Source organism: Pelophylax lessonae (assembly GCF_965119305.1).
Source record: "Pelophylax lessonae genome assembly, chromosome: 2".
Taxonomy (NCBI): Eukaryota; Metazoa; Chordata; class Amphibia; order Anura; family Ranidae; genus Pelophylax; species Pelophylax lessonae.
Genome location: NC_138769.1, coordinates 424,157,844 through 424,179,501, shown reverse-complemented (window position 1 = coordinate 424,179,501; position 21,658 = coordinate 424,157,844). Strand labels below are relative to the sequence as shown.

The 21,658-nt window shown below is 41.8% G+C and overlaps 1 protein-coding gene across 8 annotated transcripts in view; it reads left to right on the top strand.

Moving 5' to 3' along the window:
* The first annotated feature begins 7,547 nt into the window (after positions 1–7,547).
* MSI2 (musashi RNA binding protein 2) overlaps positions 7,548–21,658 on the top strand; it is a 945,687-nt gene continuing 931,576 nt past the window's right edge. For all 8 annotated transcript variants that reach the window (XM_082244675.1, XM_082244672.1, XM_082244671.1 and 5 more), the window contains exons 1-5: positions 7,548–7,933; positions 8,204–8,244; positions 8,506–8,587; positions 10,506–10,590; positions 13,973–14,014. In XM_082244675.1, the coding sequence (XP_082100801.1) occupies positions 7,872–7,933; positions 8,204–8,244; positions 8,506–8,587; positions 10,506–10,590; positions 13,973–14,014 (312 nt within the window). In that variant the 5' untranslated portion in view covers positions 7,548–7,871. The remainder of the gene's footprint in view (positions 7,934–8,203; positions 8,245–8,505; positions 8,588–10,505; positions 10,591–13,972; positions 14,015–21,658) is intronic.

The window sequence follows — 21,658 nt, the reverse complement described above, 5'->3', positions numbered from 1 at the left end:
GTGTGTCAATCCCTATGACTTCAATAGATGCCAAATGTACCATTGACAGTTATATTTGTCACACTGTGATGCTTTGGCCAATGCTGTGTGAACGCGATTGAGTCGTTGCCATATTTTGTAGGGGGGGGGGGGCAGCAAAAATGTGGTCGGAGTTTACTGACTCTTTGCTTCCCGCCTAAGTCTAGGTTCACATCACAGCAAGCTGTGTTCTGGGTTGGGTATAGGGCAGCCTATTCATTTCAAAGGGATGCCCTACAGGCATGAAACAAGGGGAAAAAAGGCTCTCACTGAACTGCATGGTGCTGTTTAATGCACACAAAAACACGGGCCATTTTGCCAATGCGTGGCAGTGCCATTAAGAATTTATTGCACCCCTAAGTGTCTGCTAAAGAGCAATGCGTTTTACCTGCAAGTCAGGAGCATGTGTGATTTTGCGAGTTTATCAGACCCGCACAAGAGTAAACCTAGTGTTAGTCACCGTACCTTTCTATTAAAACATAAATTGATTTTAGATGAAATGGATGACAATCGCATGAGGTCACTTTTCTGTTTTTCTTTTTTTTTTACTTTCGTGGCCCTGTGTCTCTGAGGGACTAGCTGGCCCATTCACACCTGAGCTCCAGTTTCTTAAAGCGTAACTCCACTTTTGTTGAGAAAAAAAATTCCCCTCTGGGGATCTGTGTACATTACAAGGATTTTAACAAACTTTGTTGCAGATTCCTACATTTTGTTTTTCTGAAGAAATCCCTGTTTGTTCCTGTGATGAGTGGGTCTAATGGGAGTGGTTTCATAATTATCTGTCAGCTGTGCAGCTGCAGGGCTCTAATGAGGAAATCTGCTGTGCCTGCATCCCTTTAGACCAGTGGTCCTCAACCCTGGCCCTCAGGGCCCACTAACAAGCCAGGTTTGCAAGATAACTGAAATACATCCCAGGTGATCTCATTTGCTGCTCTCCCCAAGGTAATACTTAAAATCTGGCCTGTTAGTGGGCCCTGAGGACCGGAGTTGAGGACCACTGCTTTAGACGTGTTCCTATTGGAAGTATGTCAACAAAAATGACATTTTTGTTGTAGGGGATGCCGAAATCTGAATTGTATCTTAGGCAGACTTCTGGGAAAATTGGTGAGCCAATCACACAAGCAGGACATGATCTCTCTGGTGTGTGGTCAGTATACATTCTGTGTACAGAACAGCTCCAGGTAACCATATTGCATTGCATTTCAGAAAATTACAACGGCTGCAGATTGAAAAGGTAAAGGTAATTTTTAATAACATTCAATTACAATATGATTTGTGTCACAATCGATTTTTTTGCCCACGAAATTTACCCTTTAACCACTTTAGCCCCGGAAGATTTGGCGGCCAGGGTTGTGGGGATGAGGCCCTTGTCCTCATCAACATGGGGGCAAGATGCTTTGAGGTGGGGGGTGCAGAGCCCCCCCTGCCCCAAAGCACCCACACCCCCCCATGTTGAGGGCGTGTGGCCTGGTATGGTCCAGGGGGGTGGGGCCACTCGCTGGTCCCCTCCCCTTTCCTGGCCTGCCGGGCTGCATGCTCAGATAAGGGTCTGGTATGGATTTTGGGGGGGACCCCACGCCGTTTTTTTCCCCATTTTGGCGTGGAGTTCCCCCTCAAGATTCTCACAGGGCAAGACGCGCCACAAGTCGGATCATCCTGATCCGACTTGTGGTGCGACTTCCATTCAAATCAATAGGCTCCCGTAGGGAACCATTGATTTTGAATGGAAGAAAAAAAAACGTACAACGTGGCTTAACGCACGTTAAGCAACGTTATTCAGCCTTTAGCAGCGTCAGACGTTTTTACAGCTTGACGCTGCAGCTCCAGAACGTACAGTTCCTGGGTTTTTTTTGGAGCTGTAAAACGCCTATGCCACTTGGAGCTCCTAAAGGCTCTATGTGTGCATGAGGCCATAGAATAACATGGATGGGCGTTCTGCAGCTGCAAAAAAAAAACGTCTGACGCTGCTAACAGCAGCTCCAAAAACGTCCTGTGTGCATGAGGCCTTAAGGCCCGTACACACGTACCGATTGTCGGCCGTAAAGATTCGGCCGACGACCGATCGGCCGATTGTAGGCTTGTTAGTATGATGCTTCCGACAGCCGACAGCGCACTCTCGGCCGAAAAGAATCTGTCATGCAAGCATTAAAATTTTAGTTGGCCAACACCAGAACGGCCGATTGTTCGCCAGTCAGTACAGAATTCGGCCGACAGACAGCAGATTTGCAAGACTGGGCATGCTCAGAAAAGAAAAAATACAAGGAAAGTTAACCATCACATGACATCACTTCTGCAGTCGGCTGTTGTTGGCCGACAAAATTCGTGTGCAGTCTTTTGCACTTTTCAACAGACAAGACAGCCCGCGGACAAAAGACGGACGATCGTTCGGCTGACGATAGGTACGTGTGTACGGGGCTTAAGAGGGAAGTTCTGCTTTAGGCTCCAAAACCCCTTATATTTTAGCAGTGGCTGTTCACATACAAGCTCTAAGACACCTGTAGCTTGACGCCCGAGGCTCCAAAGCCTACAAGAGCTACTTATGAAGCAGAATTGGTCATTTTTACCCACAAAGACTTGAATGGGAATGCCTGTAATAGTGTAAAATTGAGAGCTTTTGCACATTTTTTCAGTTGTATTTTGAGCATTTGTTTAGGCTGAACTGGCCTCCTCCCTCTACTGCTTTACATTTCTATAACCAAACCCCCCTGAAGCGTGAATACCCATTTAAATGCTTGTAATACACGTCTAATACGCTCCTTTAGGCTCCATTCACATTAGCGTGTCTCTAAAGTCGCACGATTTCCACTGCGACTTTGATCTGACGTTACACTCAATGGATCTAAGTTGCATCAAAAGTCGAACTAAATTAGGCGACATCAAAGTTGCATGGCAAGTCGCACCCTATCCTTTTTAATGGCACCTGTTCAAATCAGTAAGACTTAAAGTCGCAGCAACTTGTTTGTTTGCACAAGTGTTAATGAAGCCTTAGATGTGCAAAATGATCGAATAGGAACGCCTGAAATCACCTAGCAGCCTCTTAGTTCAGGTGTGAATCCAGCCACGCACGCTATCATTTTAATATCTGATCAGTATGCTATTCTATCGAAACAATTGAATCGGCAAACAATCTGATAGATATAGCTTCCCTTCTGAGCCATTTAGACCCCATTTAGATGGGATTCGATCAAACTTGAAATGATTGATCGTGTTGCACTGATCAGCAGCACTGAGATGCTTTGTTCATGAATTTCAGTTCTATTTCAATTGATCAGATTATGAGATTGCATATGGAAACAGAGATGCAATCCATAATTTACAATTGTATCTTCCAACCATTGATTGTATGCACTTCCCTGTGAGTGTGATATGGATCAAATGTGTTGTTGACTAAAGATCAATTATTGTTATTGGGAGCGATGAATCAGAAAAGTCATTTCTTGACAAGTATATGACCACCATAAGGGCTAATTCACACGGTCATATTTGTATTTCCTGCAAGGGACGTAGGCTCTTCCCCGCACAGCTATCAGAAGATCTTGTGTGAGGCTAAAGCCTCGTACACACGCAACGATTATCGGCCAACCGATCGGCCGTCTTTTGTCCAGTGTTGTTTGTTGGTTGAAATGTGCTCTAGACTGCACACAAATTTTCTCGGCCAACAAAAACCAACTGCAGAAGTGATGTCATGTTCTGGTTTACTTTCCGTGTGTTTTTTCTTCTCTGAGCATGCCCAGTCTTGCTCATCTGATTTTTGTCTGCCGAAATCTGTACTGACTGACGGAAAATCGGCCGTTGTGTTGACGGCCAACAAAAAATTTTATAGCCCGCACACCGTCGCAGTCGGTTGTCGAAAGCATCATACTAACAAGCTGAAAATCGGCCGATCGGACGTTGGCCGAAAATTCCTGGCCAACTATCGATGCGTGTGTACGAGGCTTTAGTTCACAAGTAAATTGCATGTTTTCCTGCACCCGCAGCAAAAATGCACTGCGGTTAGCGGGTGCCGGGTGGGAAATGGTCATTTCGTAGATGCAACTGCATGTACGGCCCAATAGATTCCTATAGGCTGCTTTCATACTGCGTTTTTTTACATGTTTCTAGCACGTTTTCTGGGTGCCTGACTTCCAGCACGCACCTCTGAAACATGGACATGTGACTCAAAAAAAGCGCCAAAAAGGCCATTGTGGGTCGTTTCTGATGCATTTTCTATTCATTTCAATGGGAAGCTGCGTTTTTGGTGCGGTTTTGGAAAGTGCACCAAAAATGCTTCTAGATTGTAAGCTCTAACGAGCAGGGCCCTCTGATTTCTCCTGTATTGAATTGTATTGTAACTGTATTGTCTTCCCTCAAATTGTAAAGCGCTGTGCAAACTGTTGGCGCTATATAAATCCTGTATAATAATAAAAATAATAATAATGCAGCAAGCAGGACTTTATAAATAAAAATTCAACTGACTGGTGCGAGAATTTTTGTAGGGTTTAAAGGGATGCATTAACTAAAAAAGCGATCACAAACTGATCAGTGTGAAAGGGCCCACAGTGCTGCATTTAGACACGTGCATAACGTTTACATTGTTTACCCCTTCCCACTGACATATTCATACCTCACTTTGTGCTGGGAGTGTGCTGAACAGAGCCCCGAGCCATATACTAAGGATTGGGACCCCAGTCTCCCAATTCTGGGTCACCTGATCGCTCTGGTAGCCTCTAATTGGCTACCCCAGTGATCCGTCACTGTGAAGCCCGCCCCTGTTTTTTCTCTCTCTCTCTCTCTGTGAATAGAGAGGAAGGATACAATGTATAGTTCTCTTTCCTTAGCAGAGAAAAAAAATAAAAGTAAAAAGGTGTTTGTGAGACCCCGTTCACACTTGGGCGACGCTACTTGCCAGGGTGACCTCATAGGTCGCGGCGCGCTGCTCGCACTGCGACCGCGGAGCGGCTGGCACGGACTTCATATCATTGAAGTCAATGCAGGTCGCTCCGGGTCGCCCCAAAGAAGCTCCGGACCCTTTTTATAAGTCGGAGCGACTTGTGTCGCTCCTATTAGAACGGGTCCACAGCTTCTCTATGGCAGGCGACCTGTCAGGCGACCAGGTCGCCTGACAGGTCGCCCCAGTGTGAACCGGGTTTAAAAAAAAAAAATGTTAAAAAAATAAAATAAAGAAAAAATACCTAGATCAAGGATTGATCTAGGTCAGTGCCAGGGTTAGTGTTTGGGTCACGTAAGGCTCAAAGGTCAAGGTCAGGGTCAGTATATTTTGGGCAGGATTTTTTTTTTTTTTAAATAAATTAGCGTCAGTGTCAGTCAGTGTCAGTCAGTGTCAGTGTGTTTTAGGTAGGACAAAAAAAAAAAGAAAACGCAAAATTTACACTATTGCTTCTGGGCTGTACTACGGGTACTAAAAACTGACATACATATATGTGGAACCACTGTGATCGTCAGGAGCAGGAGAAATTATTTTGGATTTTTCTTTGACGGTAGGTTATGGTAGCAAGAAGAAATATACAGCTACATTTAAAACAAAACATTTTTTTTACTATTTTGGGCCAGTTTTTCTTTGATAATAATAATAAAAAAATAGGAGATATCATTATCATTTATCACCAAATGAAAGCCCAATTTGTCCTGAGAAAAAAGCGCTATAATCCACCTGGATGCACAAAGTAGTTGTGATGATATGTACGGTTTTAATAACAAAATTGCACTTAGGCATTTATATATTATATTTATTTTACCCTTAGGGCTCTTTCACACAGACGTTCCGTATGTTCGTAAATCACCCCATCCGTTTGCGGGTGATATACGGACATAATGAATGTCTATGGGATTGCGGATGACACCGCTGACATCCAATTTTCGTCCTTTCAGTTCTGTTCCGTTTTTTGGAACGGAAGAGAACCCTATTTTTCTTCCGTTTAAAAAACGGAATGGATGCAAAATCGGATGTCAGCAGTGTCATCATCTGACATCCGCAATGCCCATAGACATACATTATGTCCGTATATCATCCGCAAACGGAGGGGATGATATGCGGACATACGGACCGGATGACACAAGTGTCACCCATGTCCATGAAAAAAAAAAAAAAGTGCCGGAGAAGATCGCAATACGGTTAGTGAGTTTTTTATGCCCGTTGACACCAGTTTTGGTGCACCGTTTTAGTGAGTTTTTTATGCCCGTTGACATCAGTTTTGGTGCACCGTTTTAGTGAGTTTTTTATGCCCGTTGACACCAGTTTTGGTGCACCGTTTTAGTGAGTTTTTTATGCCCGTTGACACCAGTTTTGGTGCACCGTTTTAGTGAGTTTTTTACGCCCGTTGACATCAGTTTTGGTGCACATTTCAGTGAGATTTTTTTGCCCGTTGATATTAGTTTTGGTGCACATTTCAGTGAGATTTTTTTGCCTGTTGATATTAGTTTTGGTGCACATCTCAGTGAGATTTTTTTGCCTGTTGATATTAGTTTTGGTGCACATTTCAGTGAGTATTTATTGCCGTTGATATCAGCTTTGGTGCACATTTCAGTGAGTTTTTTATGCCCATTGACCTCAGTTTTGGTGCACATTTCAGTGAGTTTTTATGCTTGTTGACATCAGTTTTGGTGCGCGTTTACAGTAGAGATCGACCGATTATCGGCAAAGCCAAAGATATATCGGAATGGCTTTTAATTTACTGAGATTTCAGGGAAAGTGCTTGTACTGGGGTGATGCCTGCAGCTAAACCCCCCCTCCCGCCGTCCCACGGGAGGCCCGGGAATCCTACCTTCACCGCTGTCTGACCCGGGTCTCCATTTCTTTGAATTCGGCTCCGCCGCGTACCCGGAAGTGATGTCATGACGTGACATCACTTCCGAGTACTGGCGGCGCCAAATTCAGAAACTTACAGCGTTCAAAACAGCCAAACTTGGCATTTTGAATGCTTTTAAGTGCAGCGGAGGGGTTTGGGGTCTTAGACCCCCAGATCCCTCCACCACAGTACCTGTAGACATAAAAAAAAAAAAAAAAAAAGAATTTCCGGAAATATCGGCCGATACCGATGTCCGATGACAAAAATATTGGTATCGGCGGAAAAAAAAGATATTGGTCAATCACTAGTTTACAGAGAGTTTTTATGCCGTTGACATCAGTTTTGGTGCGTAAATTTTTCTGTGTTGACACCAAATTTTGTGCGTATTTCAGTGAGTGTTTCTGTGCATTGACCTTCGTTTCAGTAAGTTTTGATGCGCGTTTGAGTGAGTTTTTCTGCACGTTATGTGCCCTGTTCACAGCACAGTAATGCAGATTCCAGCTCACACATGATACCAGTGTTGTGCTTTGAGCCTTGCAGAAACACTGAAGTCTCTGCCCTTGGTGTGAATGAGCCCTAAGGAGCACACACGTCTAGAGGGACGCCGGGGATGCCTAGGGATCCGCAAGCACACCAGGCAGGTAGGGAGGCAGCGTGACGTCACCGGAGTGGAGCCCGCCCATGGCCGTCGTGCTGGGGAGAGGAGGTGGAGCTGCGGGCAGGGGGCGGGAGGAGGCGTGACAATGTTGAGCTGATCCCACGTGTGACGAGCTTCTTCCCGGCTCAATAATATTCTGTTAGCGGCTCCTCGCTTAGCTGCTGCTTCTCTCCCTGTGTGACTGAGAGACACACTCACATATACACACACAGAGCGAGTCCCAGTGCAGGAGTGAGGACAGCCTGCTGTCACCGTGTGTGTGTGAGGAGCGGGGCTACTGACAGTCTTCCCTGACAAGAGTTTGCGGCTGCTGTGGATTCTATTCGGGGCTTTTTATACGTACGCCGGCTTCTTTTTTACTAGTTAGCTTTTTTTTTTTTTTTTTTTTTTGTAAAGAGTTTAAAGGGGACATGGAGGCAGATGGGAGCCAGGCCACCTCAGTGAGTCCGAATGATTCTCAGCACGACCCCGGGTAAGTTGTATGGGATGGTGTGTTGGGTAGCATCCCCTCTCCTAGGAAGGACAAGGACATAGAGGAGGGAGGGCTGCTTGTTGACAGTCACCTTCCCTGAGAAGAGTGGGCCTCCTCCTCTCCTGTCATCTATAGTGTGTGCTCCATCCTCACCCTCTGCTGCCTCTCTCTCTCTCCCTGTCCTCTTCTCTCTCCCTTTTGTAAGTTACACGTCAAAATGGCCGATCTGACATCTGTGCTGACTTGTGTTCTGTTTTCCTCCCCTTCTAGTAAAATGTTTATCGGCGGGCTGAGCTGGCAGACCTCCCCAGGTAAGCAGGCACCGGTGACCCCCCTTATTCCTGGCTCTTTGTTCCACGTCTTCTCCCCCCCTGCTCCGTCTCCCACACTTCTCTCCCTCCCTCTCTCTCTTCTCCGCTTATTTATTTCTTTCTCTTTTCCGAGTCCTCTATTCGACCCCTATCGCTATTTGGGGCTCCTTGGGCATGGGATGGATGGGGGGGGTGGGCTGTGTTTTATTTTGCTTCTGACCTATTGCTTACGGTCGTCCTGTCCTTTATGCTTGTGCACAGATAGCCTCAGAGACTATTTTAGCAAATTTGGAGAAATCCGAGAGTGCATGGTGATGAGAGACCCCACCACCAAACGGTCCAGGTAAGCTCACTCCATGGAAAAAACTTTTGTACTCTCCAGAAGGTATGTCCTCTGGACAAGTGGCCTAAAGGGGGAAGATGTAATCTCAGTCTGCGCAGGCACACACCCCCCTCGTCTCACTGACTTCTTTTCAAAATCTCTGCCTCTCCACACTGAGGTTTACTCAATCACATCTGCCCGCCAGTATTGATCAGGTACTACGCTCCAATGTTCCATCAAGCAGTCCCCTTATTTTAGGTCACTCTCTTCTCCATCAAGTAGCCCACTTACTTTTAGGGCCACTCTCTTCTCCATCAAGTAGCCCCCTTTTAGGGCCACTCTCTTCTCCATCAAGTAGCCCCCTTACTTTTAGGGTCACTCTCTTCTCCATCAAGTATCCCTCTTACTTTTAAGGTCACTCTCTTCTCCAAGTATCCCTCTTACTTTTAAGGTCACTCTCTTCTCCATCAAGTAGCCCCCTTACTTTTAGGGTCACTCTCCTCATCTCCATCAAGTAGCCCCCTTACTTTTAGGGTCACTCTCCTCATCTCCATCAAGTAGTCCCCTTACTTTTAAGGTCACTCTCTTCTCCATCAAGTAGCCCCCTTACTTTTAAGGTCACTCTCTTCTCCATCAAGTAGCCCCCTTACTTTTAAGGTCACTCTCTTCTCCATCAAGTAGCCCCCTTACTTTTAGGGCCACTCTCTTCTCCATCAAGTAGCCCCCTTACTTTTAGGGCCACTCTCTTCTCCATCAAGTAGCCCCCTTACTTTTAGGGTCACTCTCTTCTCCATCAAGTAGCCCCCTTACTTTTAGGGTCACTCTCTTCTCCATCAAGTAGCCCCCTTACTTTTAGGGTCACTCTCTTCTCCATCAAATAGCCCAATTACTTTTAGGGTCACTCTCTTCTCCATCAAGTAGCCCCCTTACTTTTAGGGTCACTCTCTTCTCCATCAAGTAGCCTCCCTTACTTTTAGTGCCCCGCTCTTCTTCTCCATCAAGTAGCCTCCCTTACTTTTAGTGCCCCGATCTTCTTCTCCATCAAGTAGCCTCCCTTACTTTTAGTGCCCCGATCTTCTTCTCCATCAAGTAGCCTCCCTTACTTTTAGTGCCCCGATCTTCTTCTCCATCAAGTAGCCTCCCTTACTTTTAGTGCCCCGCTCTTCTCCATCAAGTAGTCCCCTTACTTTTAGTGCCCCGCTCTTCTCCATCAAGTAGTCCCCTTACTTTTAGTGCCACGCTCTTCTTCTCCATCAAGTAGCCTCCCTTACTTTTAGTGCCACGCTCTTCTTCTCCATCAAGTAGCCTCCCTTACTTTTAGTGCCACACTCTTCTTCTCCATCAAGTAGCCTCCCTTACTTTTAGTGCCCCGCTCTTCTTCTCCATCAAGTAGCCCCCTTACTTTTAGTGCCCCGATCTTCTTCTCCATCAAGTAGTCCCCTTACTTTTAGTGCCACACTCTTCTTCTCCATCAAGTAGCCTCCCTTACTTTTAGGGCCATTCTCCTCTCTGGCCAAACTAAAAGTTGTGGTGTTAACCAGAGTGCTGAATTGTTTAGTTGTTGTAGACCTTGTTACCTAGTGTTGTCTTTGTGCCTGTAATACTGTATCCAGGTTATTTTCACCCTCTATTAGCCCACACCCCCTCCCTTACCTTATATTTTTGGGATTTCTCTAACAAACAGTAGGAACTGTAAGAGAAATAAAACTTGTCCAATAACTGTGCTGTTGTGGTTCTATGCAGCTGGCATCCTCTGTGCCAATGCCAATTTATATACTGCTGCTTTTGGGACACACAAGGGGGCCTAGCCTTTCACCCCAATGCGTGCTTTTTTCTTTTTAATTTGTTAATAAGTGTGGTGTTTTTTAATTTATATGTTGCATCTGTGCTTCATGTTTAGCACTCATTGTCATTTCTCTTGTTCTTTGTCTGATTTCAGAGGCTTCGGCTTTGTTACGTTTGCAGATCCTGCAAGTGTAGATAAAGTATTAGCTCAACCCCACCATGAATTAGATTCCAAGACGGTATGTTGTGCTTTATTTTTCAAATTCAGTTGTTCAGTCTTTGTTGACGTTTGTTTGTCTTTATGCAGTTTTGTTTTTTGTTTTTTTTTGTCTTTGCCAGGCACTTTTTAAGGTTGTCTAAAGTGTTGTTTTTTTTTTTTTACCTGTAGACCTTGCTCACCTCATTTACCACCAGCTGTACATAGCTGCTGTCAAGTCACCATTATTTCTGCTAGGCATCAGTAATGTGTAGCTGGTTAATATATGGGTTTAAAAATGTACCATGCTGATTTGTTTGTGTGAGCAAGTGACTGTAGTTAATACAATCTCCTGATGTCAGTTTAGGCTTGGTAGACTTACTAGGACGCTCAGTTTATTTTACTGTGTGTTATTAATTTTAGAAACGCTTAGTATTTGCTTTAGCGTGTTTATTTTGCCCTTAGCACCAACTTCTAGACCTACATTTGCATAAGGTTAGTTTTCAGTGACTATGGCTGATCAGCCAGTGCTGTCAGTGCATCTCACTTCTGTTTTCCTGTGTTTACAAAGCAAAGGGAAAAAAAACACAGCCTTTTTTTGCACCTTATTACCCAGTTTAATTACGCTTTCACAAAGCTTGGAAAAGGGACGCTGACAAAAGATCTCCTGTATTGCTGCTATCGTGCTTAATGAGGAGGGAAAGGTGAGCTAATTACACTGATTAGATAAAGGATTTTTTTTAACAACTGGTAAATGTCACAATTTTAACTGTATATTCATTCAGCAAGCTTTGTCCTAGATTAAAAAATGGAACCTGAGCACAGAGATGAGCTTCCAAAATAACGTGCACTGGGCTTTAAGGAATGTGAGGAGGAAGTTAGTATGCACACGTTTGCATATCTATTCATTATATATAATGTGCACACATTGTAGATATATCATTTTATGTTGCTAGCTGAACAGCTGAAGACTACCCTTACTTCTGTAGTCTGTGAGGATAAAAAGTTAAATTAAGCTCAAACTGTAAGTGTGCTAATTTTTATACACTTGCACCTTTTATTTGTTAATTCTTGTGTAGTCATTGTACTTACCTCCCTCCTTTATTTCATGGTAATTTTATGCTTTTTTGACAAATAAGAATGGCTTAGTCACAAAAGGGCAAGGACAATGATCTGCTGATGCCAAAGATTAATTCTAGATAATGTTTAAAGGTAATTTTTGGGTAGGTGATGTTTTAAACATTTTAGGCCCAGGTTCAGGCTTCAGCGGAAGTGCAAAGCAGAATGGGCTGCAAAAGCTAATAGTATGTTTTGTATTTGTCACCACGTTCTTGATTATTGTTAATGTAGCTTTATCTAGTCTTTTGACTCGTGTTTCAACATTCAGTGCAGGAGGCAGCTCGGTTGGGCTTTGGCTTGGAGTCACCGCTCTTGTTTACGCTTACGTTAAAAGCTTTGATTTTAGGTAATGGCCCACAAACCTCAGAAATAGTGTCATAGTACTTTTTTTCCTAGAGGATTTGTAGATACAGTAAGTAGAATTTTTGTCTCTGACTAACTCATTTTATTTCTTGGTAGATGATTATTGAATGTAATAGTAGTAGGGGTGCAAGAGGTGAGTAATTTCCATGCAAGCATGAAAGGGTGTTACATAATTCTAGAAAATCTGCTAAAGCATCTTTGGACCGTGACTAACTACTCATTAGGTAGCATGATAACCTACAATGTTGAATTTGCAATTATTGTTTAACTGAAATTCTGGGATGTTCAGATTTTTAGTAGTTTCAAATTTTAAATGTAGACATCACTTCTTGCTTGCCTGCATGCAAATACCTCACTTGTTGCATTCCCCTTTTTGTTGTATATTTTTCTGATCTTATAATACTGTTGTGGGAAGGATTTGCAAAATGTCACGTTACTGTGTGTCTCATAAAGGAATAGCATAGATTAATGGCTCACATGTAAGGTTGAATATAACATGGTAGATCCTTGGAACGGCATGACATTTGATCTTTTTATTTAATGGATTAAAGTAAGAAATGACAATATTCAGTTACCCATAGCAACTTGTTAGATTTCAGTGTAAATGCGATCTGTTCAGTAACTGGTAACATTCTTATTGATTGCTGTGGTTTGCTGCACTTTACTCATTGCCTGATTTTATTAAGCGTGGTTTTGGGTATCCAAGGCAATTTTAATAGTTGGTATTAAGCTGCACAAAGTTTTTCCAGCTATTGTTAGTTTTTTTTAATTTGTGGTAAAGTGCCAAGACAGGTAGTCCAGCTTTGTGTTTACTGACCGGAGTGTTAAAAACTGTGTGGCCAGCTAGAGTATAGGGCTCTTATACCTGAAACAGCCATATCGATTTGTGTATGAATGTTGTGTAGTGCTGTACACAACTCTTTAATAAATAAAAGCTTGTGACGTCTTTTCTGTGAAGTATTTGAAAAGAAAAACTTGCTTTGTCACACACTTTTTTGTGTCTTTATAGATCTAGATGTTCATCATGTAGCCATCTACATCACTTGTTGCTTTTGTTCTGCTAACACATTAGAAAGTGTGGCCATGCTGTTGCATTATTAAACATGACGATGTGATTTCCAGGTTAATGGAGGGTGGAAGAAAAACCTATCACAACAGATCCTTGTGTAGAGCTGCTTAGACTTCTGTGTTTATCTCAGAAACCTTTTCAAAGCTTACACATAGCTTCTTGCCAGCCACAACATTTGCTTATTTCAAGTTCTCCAGGGAAAATCCACTTATTTATTACTAAACTCGAATAGACTGCATGTGGCGTTTTTAGCAGAAGGGATTTATGTTTTGAAGCAGGTATTGGCATCTGTATTTGTACAAGTTATCAGTGATTAGGTAGAGATGGCAGCAGGTTGTATTGCAGACAGCGCTCAGACTGTGGCTGTGAAGGGGTTGAGTTTTATTTTTGCACAGATTAATCTGTTGGGTGACTGCTTCTATCCAGAACTGTTTGCACATCCCTCTGCAGAATGGTGCATTATGAAGTACATGCAAATAACTTTACGTTTTTAGCTGTGGGGCTCAAACATCTGTTCGACACGCTGAGCGAGAGAGAAGCACTTTGTTATACGGAGATCACTGGGTCTCTTGTGTGCTCGGCAGTTCTAATTTTTCAATACATTGTAATAAAGGAAATCAATGTCATTTCTGTAAGATACAAACAGAGCACATTAGCTTTGTAGCAGTTCTAGTAGGCTAGTAACCCCTTTGACTTTGTCAGGGCTACAGAGCATTACAGAACACGCTAAAATGTCGTTCCAACGTTTAAGTGATAAATGTCCATTTTACCACCCTTAAATATGAGCCATTAATCTCAAAGTGGAAACAAGTGAATTCAAGTCACTAACTGCTTTTTTCTTTTTTTTTTCTTTTCCTGTGTCCCGTCCTTTCAGATTGACCCTAAAGTTGCATTTCCCAGAAGAGCACAGCCCAAGGTAAGTAGAAGGATCAATAATAGGATTTTCGGCACACAGAGAGTCATTGTTACCAGGCAGTTCGTGTTTCAAGCAGGGAATTGGAGATGAAAGCTTATAAAGCTGGACCGCATGGCGTCTTAAGGGTATCAGCATATGGCTGGGGAAACTACAGGAGAGAGCTGTGCTGTGACTCTCCACTTTAACTATCTGCTAACTGGGCTAAACAGTGCTTGTGTTATCAGGTTTACTGGAGATTTTATTTTTATTTTTGCTGTTTTTGCTTTTAATAAAATATAGCCCATGTTTGAACAAATATGGTGTTTGTGTGTTAATGGTCTACTTATGAATGTATTGTTATGTTGTATGACTTCAACTATGCAGTACCCCTAGTTTTCTGTCTTCAGAGATTAACCTTCTGACAAAGTCATTGGATTGAATGCTTAGCCTAAATTATAGTAGACTGTGCACTACTTTTGGCTTAAGATAAGAGTTTTAAAAAATGATTACATATAGACAGCCATGTGTAATAGTATTTGGTGGCACTGTGCACATAGATTTTTATTTGATATTGTGTGGTAAATTTTGGTTTTGACCTTCATAGCTGTAGTAGTAATTATAAGGATTTTAGGTTGGCTAGAAACAGTTTTTTTAGACGTGCCTGAAAACTCCAATTGAGAGAGAACATTATTTCATATTTTGAGTATCAGCTGGAATGGCTAGTACATAATTAATAAACAAATATACCAAAATTGTTAATCCACTTGGACTAATGTCTTGTACTTCTGGGTGTTTTTAAGGAACTTTTGCAGTGTGTTTGACAATCGCACTTGGCAAAATAGAGCTGTATTTATTCATATCTGGAGTATACCTCCTGTACCTACTGCAGATTTTGACAGATGCTTCTGATTGCAGCAGGTCTTTTCGTTCTCCCTGGAGTGTCCATGAAAGCCTTCCCATGGGTACGAGCTATACTATCCATGTATGATTAAATACAACTCTATATTCTGGCTGAGCAGCACTGCCTATGGAGAATTCTCATGGGTACACAGCTTTAGAGGAATCTACAATAAGTATTAGCGAACATCATATGGTTGATGCCTAAACTGGCTGTTGGAATTGGTTGTCATCCGTGTGTTTGCTGCCGAACGTGTGTACGTTTAGTTGGTTTGCAAAAACATCCAGAAAAATGACTAAAATGTCGTTTCCAAAACCCCTTTCTAGCTAAGTGAATGTTTGTGTGTATTTTTTTTTTTTTTCCATCCAAACCTATTTTGATGTTTAACTTTAAAAACCATATTGGCTCCTTTCCAACTATTGTGACATATTTAGAATTTAAAAAAAAAAATGCTAGAGTAGATGAGTAAAAGAGTAGATGAGATTCATTTTTACCCAGCGCACACCAATACAATGGGGTTGATTTATTAAATTTGAGTGCGCGAAATCTGGTGCAACTGTGCATGGTAGCCAGTCAGCTTCTGATGTCTCTTTGTGCTCAATTAAGCTTTGACAAAAAAAACCTGGAAGCTGATTGGTTTCTATGCATAGCTGGACCAGATGTTGCACTCTCCGGTTTTAGTAAATCAACCCCAATGTGCTTGTGTGAACTGAACTTTGACATGTTGCTCTGGGCCTATGTTGAGCAATGCAGCACAATGCATGTGGTATCAATGAGCCCTCGCTGCAGGTGAATGAATCCTAAATATGAACCTAGTCACCAGGAAGATAATCCTTCAGAAAATGGTTGATCACTGCTTTATACATATGCCCCTTAGCATTTTAGATCTTATGTAGGTTGTCTTCACACTGTAAAACCTCAAAACCCAGCCGTATTTGTTGAAATTGTTTGTGTGAATTAAATATTGCAATGGCTTGTAAAGTGGAAAAAAAAAAACGTGCAACTTGTCATTTTAAGGCTATATACATGGGTTGTCAAACCTTTCTATTTTATAGCTCTTATGAGCACATAACAATTATAAGTGTCACATTTGGCTGTGTGAGCCACTGTTAGTACTATGGGCTATAAATTACCATAGCATTTTTAGGTACAAGACCTTTTTTTAAATTCATGGATCAAGCCTGTTATTTACAAAGGTTAAATTGGTTCATACCTGTTGTAGATTATTTGTAGCATTGTACTGTGAGTTTTCAGAAACTTGTGTCTGCATTGACCTAGGTGTGAGGTTGTGTAATAGTGTAATATAAGGTTTTGTTTGCATGGTAGTCACTGGTGAAGAAATGTATGTTGATTTAATATTTTGGTCTTCTTTTTTTTTTTTTTTTTTTTTTTTTTATGGGTGCTGGCTCTGCTGAAATCCTGACTTTCAGAATGTGGCTACAGGCCACTTAATATTGAAATTTGCTTTTGATGTAGGTTCCACTGATGAATATATTTGTCTGTGATGCAACTTTACCTATGTGATCTTGGCTTTGGAATAAAAAGATTTGCTGCCATCTTTACAATAATAAATTTGCAAGGACATTAATCACAATCGGTGCAGAGCTCGTAAGGCTGGGTTAACATGTGCGGCTGTGGTTCCCAGCATGGGGTCCGGTGTGTTCCTGTTCACCAGTTCAGGTGCGAATCGGTTCCGAATTTTTGCCTGAATGCGCACCTGAACTGGACCAAACCCGCACAGGAGGACACTTTTGGTATGCTGGCTGCGGTCACCCCGTACCTGTGTGAACCGGCTCTATTGAGAGCCGGTCATACTCGCATGTCATGCGAATTGGATGCAGAGAAACTCGCAACTAATTTACAGATATGTGAACCCGGCCTAAGTGTTTAACTTTTGTTTACTTTGTTCTGCACTTAGGCAGATTTCTAGGAAGCCATGTAGCATGTGGCTCACCTAGTTGACTTTCATACCATATTCATATTCATACCATATGTGTTCGGCTGTGCTGGGCAGCCTTGTCCTGCCTTCAGTTTGCCTTGTGTTCTAATAATTCAGTTCACACCACTACGTTGCAGTGGTGTATACTGAAAATACATGGGACATGCTGCATTTTAAGGTTAGCGTGTTTCTGAGCTGGCACAATTTGTGAAACGCCACACTTAGGCTCTCAGCCTAGCATTGGCAACCGCGATGCAGAGGAGTGATTTCTACTTGGTGTGAGTGATAACTTGAAAACCCAAATATTCATACAATTCCTTGCACCTATTAATGAGTTTAAGTAGAGATGGAATACCTATATATATATATATATATATATGCCCCCTTAAAGTGAACCTGCAGTATAAATTATTAATCAAACACAGGTCCCCAAATTTATCTTTAAATAAAATGAGTTTAGTGGAAAGCGTATCTTATCCAGCGAAGGAGCGTGCTGTATGGTGCCTGGACTTTGTGTTGAAGCTTTGGCATGGTACCTAGCATCCCACAATGTAGCTAATGAGCACTTTCATTACATATGTGGGAGGATGGGGGCATTCTAGAGTTCCAGCAAGTTCAAATCAAGGAAATGTTTTTCCATGGAAATATATGTGTAGGCTTCAGTGTGATAGGTCCCCTAATGTTCTGTAATCTTTTTGGTGCAATTTCCCTGCCTTTTTTTTAAGTTACTTTTTTGGCCTGACATTTGTCCCTGACATCTTATCTAACAAGGCCTTACTGTCTGGTCTATAGACGTATTTTCTTTTTACATTTATTCAAGGCAAGTTATCATTTTCCTTCCCTTGATGGAGAACATAATATAATGAAGTGCATAGATGTGTGGTTTTCTTTTTCTTGATGGAACAATTATGTGGTTGTCTTCCTTGTTAATCATACATTGAGTTTTTGTGTTGTGTGAGCTTGGCAGACCAGGGATAGGAAGCCTTTGTTTTACTGGAGGATGTATGACTAATTAAAAATCTAATGTTGCTTATAGAAGTTTTAAAGTGTACTTTTTTAGCCTTCATCATAATAGTTTTGTTTTTTTTCCGATAGAAATGGGATGTATTAGAATCCTTTTTGTCCACTTTTTACTGCTATCCAGTGCTCCTTTAACTTGGCAATACACTATACAATCTGATTGTCCAATCTCTTAGAAATCTCATCTTTGAAAGAGAGAAAATATTTTAAATTATTTGTTCTATAAATTTGTGTAACTTTTAGGGGTTTTTTTTTCCGTTTAGAGTATTTTTTTTTTTTTTTGCTGTCTGTGTCCCTGTTGCATAATTTCCATCACCCATGTCTTGTGAATCTGTTGAGACCATAACGGGAAGTCTCTCTAAGGCTACGCTCAACAATATAGTAATGCTAAAATCCGATAACTCATTGACTAGAATTTTCTTGTCCAGCTACAAATGCCCCAAAGAAGCTCAAGTACCAAATATTGGCTCTGTGCTACCTGAGACTACCTGCGTTTGGAATGCCAAATGGCACCGCAACGTTTCTGGAAACGAGGACAGACGCATGCCTTTCCAAGTCAGTAAGGTGTGAATTAATGGAGTCCTGCATAGCTCTATAGAAGGGTAAAAAAAAAAACCCTGACGAGGTTCTGACCCTTTGTCACTATAACCTGAGCTGAAAGCTTTGCCTGCTCATACACTTTTTTTTACATTTTTGTTGTTTTGTTGTGTTCTTGGTGTTACTGAGAAGGATATTTTGAAATGGTGTCTATTCTACATAAAAAAAAAAAAAAAAAAAAAAGTGACATTCTTAAGAAAATTCTACTGCATTAAGACAAGTGCTTTCAACTTTAAAGAAAGTTAAGACTACTGTGCAGCCTCCTAACTGTAGCTAATCAATGCCAGGAGATGGGTAGCTATCTATCCTATCCATTTATTAGTTAACTAGACATTAAGCCCGTTAAATTAATTGGTGCGGTGTGAGGGCCGTTCTGAATTCCTATGTGCTGGGGGCGGGCACTGACCTTTTTAGGCTGGGGGAGCTCCTCGGTGTCGGAGGCCGGGTATTGGGGGTCACCCCCGATGATGCGGTGTGAGGGCCGTTGTACTGCCGATCGTTTCAGTAGCTACCGTCTGATCCGTATGTGCTGGGGAGGCGGAGTTCCGATCCGTTGCCTTAGATTTAAAAATGGCGCCACCCGGCGCCACACGTCATTGAGCATACGCCGCCGCTCGGTAATTTCCGGGAATACCCAAACGTATCCGAGCTTTCCCGAGCGGCGGCGTATACTCAATGACGTGTGGCGCCATTTTTAAATCTAAGGCAGCGGATCGGAACTCCGCCTCCCCAGCACATACGGATCAGACTACTAACCCTCTTTAAATACCCTGTGACCTTTGTAACTGAGGCAGAAAGTAATGAGGAATCCATAATTTTAGTGCTTCCACCAGAACAAGAAGTGGGAGTAAAACCAATACGGCTGTATATATTTTTTAAAAATTTGAACGTTTTTTTTTCATCGCACAGTTTTTTAATTGTGTTTTTTTTTTTTTTTTTTTTTTTTTTTTAAATTAACTTTATTGCAATGTCACTCAGACATTTCATGAAGGTAAATTGTCCACTACTCGATGCAAGGCAGAGGTTTACCTTGCAGTGTGCTGAAAAAACAAAAGTACTTTGAGCATTGTCCTTTTATTTTCCAGTGGACATTGCGCACACACCACCATGACCAGGTTTACAGGAGACAAGGTGTTTTGCCTTGTCATGGGGTGGGACTGCGCTGGAATAGCCACTTAGTCCAGTTCCCCTTGCACTCATACTGCTGCAGTTTAAACTTATTTTAATATAGGCAGAAATTACCAAAGGAGCAGCGGAAGACCCCAAATTGGTAGCCAGAGTCGAGAACAATGACCGGGGAGAAGAATACTGCTGCTGGGATCTCCAAGAGATATATATATATATATATATATATATATATATATATATATATATATATATATATATATATATATATATATTGTATTAAACTCACCCTGCCAGATTTCATATAGATAGTTTTGGTCAGTCTGATGCTTTTAAATAAACATTGCCCCATTTATATTTAATTCTGTCCCCTGCAAATCTCACTAGATAACATGGCTTATAGAGTATGGGCACACATGGCTGTTGGGTCTTTGACACATCATTCCATGGCTGCATTGTTTCTCTTGAATGCAATGATGTGCTTGTGTTTTATTTTTTTGGTAACAAACGTAGTAGTATAAGTTGATTATTTCAGACAATCATTTTTGTCTAATGCTGTGGATATACATCTGGCAACAAAGATCAAGTGGGCTCTTTTCTAATAAAATCTAGATGGAACTAATTGGTTAAGGAGCCTTTCCTGAGGCCCTCTTACCTCTTTGTAAGCTCCAGCTAATAATTAGGCAGAGAGCAAAAAAAAGAGGTTGGGCTATTTTTGAGCTGGGCAAGGAGCTTGTGTTTTAGTAAAGGATTATGTTGTCGGATTAGTGTTGTATTTGAAACATTTTATTCCTTAAAGTTGCAGGTTACCACGTCAAGGCAATAATCGATCACATGTGGTTTGCTATATTCTTTTATGCACTTTTGATTTAGACTGATTTTAGGGTTTTAATGCCTTTTCCTAATGTAATAAAATCTAGAAAAAATGAATGTCTGTGTTGCCCATGGTTAACCAGTAAACCAATTTATGATCTTTAATTAAATAGCTGCATTCTGAAATGTTGCTATGGCCAACACTGATATTTTTGTGCTATATTTTATCAACACCTTTTTTGTGTGACACAGCCATTCTATATTTGTGTGCATAATTGTTCTCCAAGTTAGAATTACTTCTAATATATGCATTTTCCCCCCTGTTTTGTGGATTATTGCAGATTTTTGATCTCGTTGGCTACTCATTATGACAGAAATCTTTTTTTCCTTTGTAAGAATGCATATGCTTTATTCCTACACCCTTGAGCTTGGCCTACTAGATATCACTTATTTTAAATGGGCCTTTTCTTTGATGTGTATAAAAATGTAGTGGATTTCCAGGCTAACAGCTGCATATGCTGCCGAAATACATACAGTATGTGTTAACTGTTGAAATTTCAAAGGATTCCTATGATGCAGCCAAACGTCATAGCTACAGCATGCTCTGGACATACCAGCTTGTTATTTGGGCAGATAAAGTGGTTGTAAACCTCAGACCTGAAATATGAACAAAGCATATCCCTATATAGTGTGTACTTGCCTCAATTAAGTGTAATTTTTGCCTGCTGCTTTGTTCCTCTATCAGCATGAATCACTTCTGACAAGTTTTCTTTACACAAAGAAAAAGATCATGCCAGGGGAGGGTGCTCCATCTGATTGACAGACTCGGCACTGATCCTGTTCCAATCAGCTCTTAGAGCTCCCCTCATTGAGCTCTGCAGAGTGTAAGAGTGTAACTTGCAGAGCGAGGCCCCCCCCCCCCCTTTTTTTTTTTTTTTTTTTTTTTTTTTTCTCTGATTGCCCAGACGAGCTTTTAAATTCTGCACTTTGAGCAGATGTAGAGAAGGGAAAAATGCAGATATACAGTTACAACTAATGTAGGAGGATTGTTTAAGTGCCGGTTCACATTGTTTTCCGACTTGTTCGCCTGACAAATCGCGGACCGTGCTGTGCAATTGGAACCGTTCTAATAGGAGCGACTCAAGTCGCTCCGACTTGGAAAAAGGTTCCTGCACTACTTTTGGACAAAGTCGGAGCGACTTGCATTGACTTTCATTATGTGAAGTCGGTGCAAGTCACGCCGAATTTGCGGTGCATGGCGAATACATTAAGT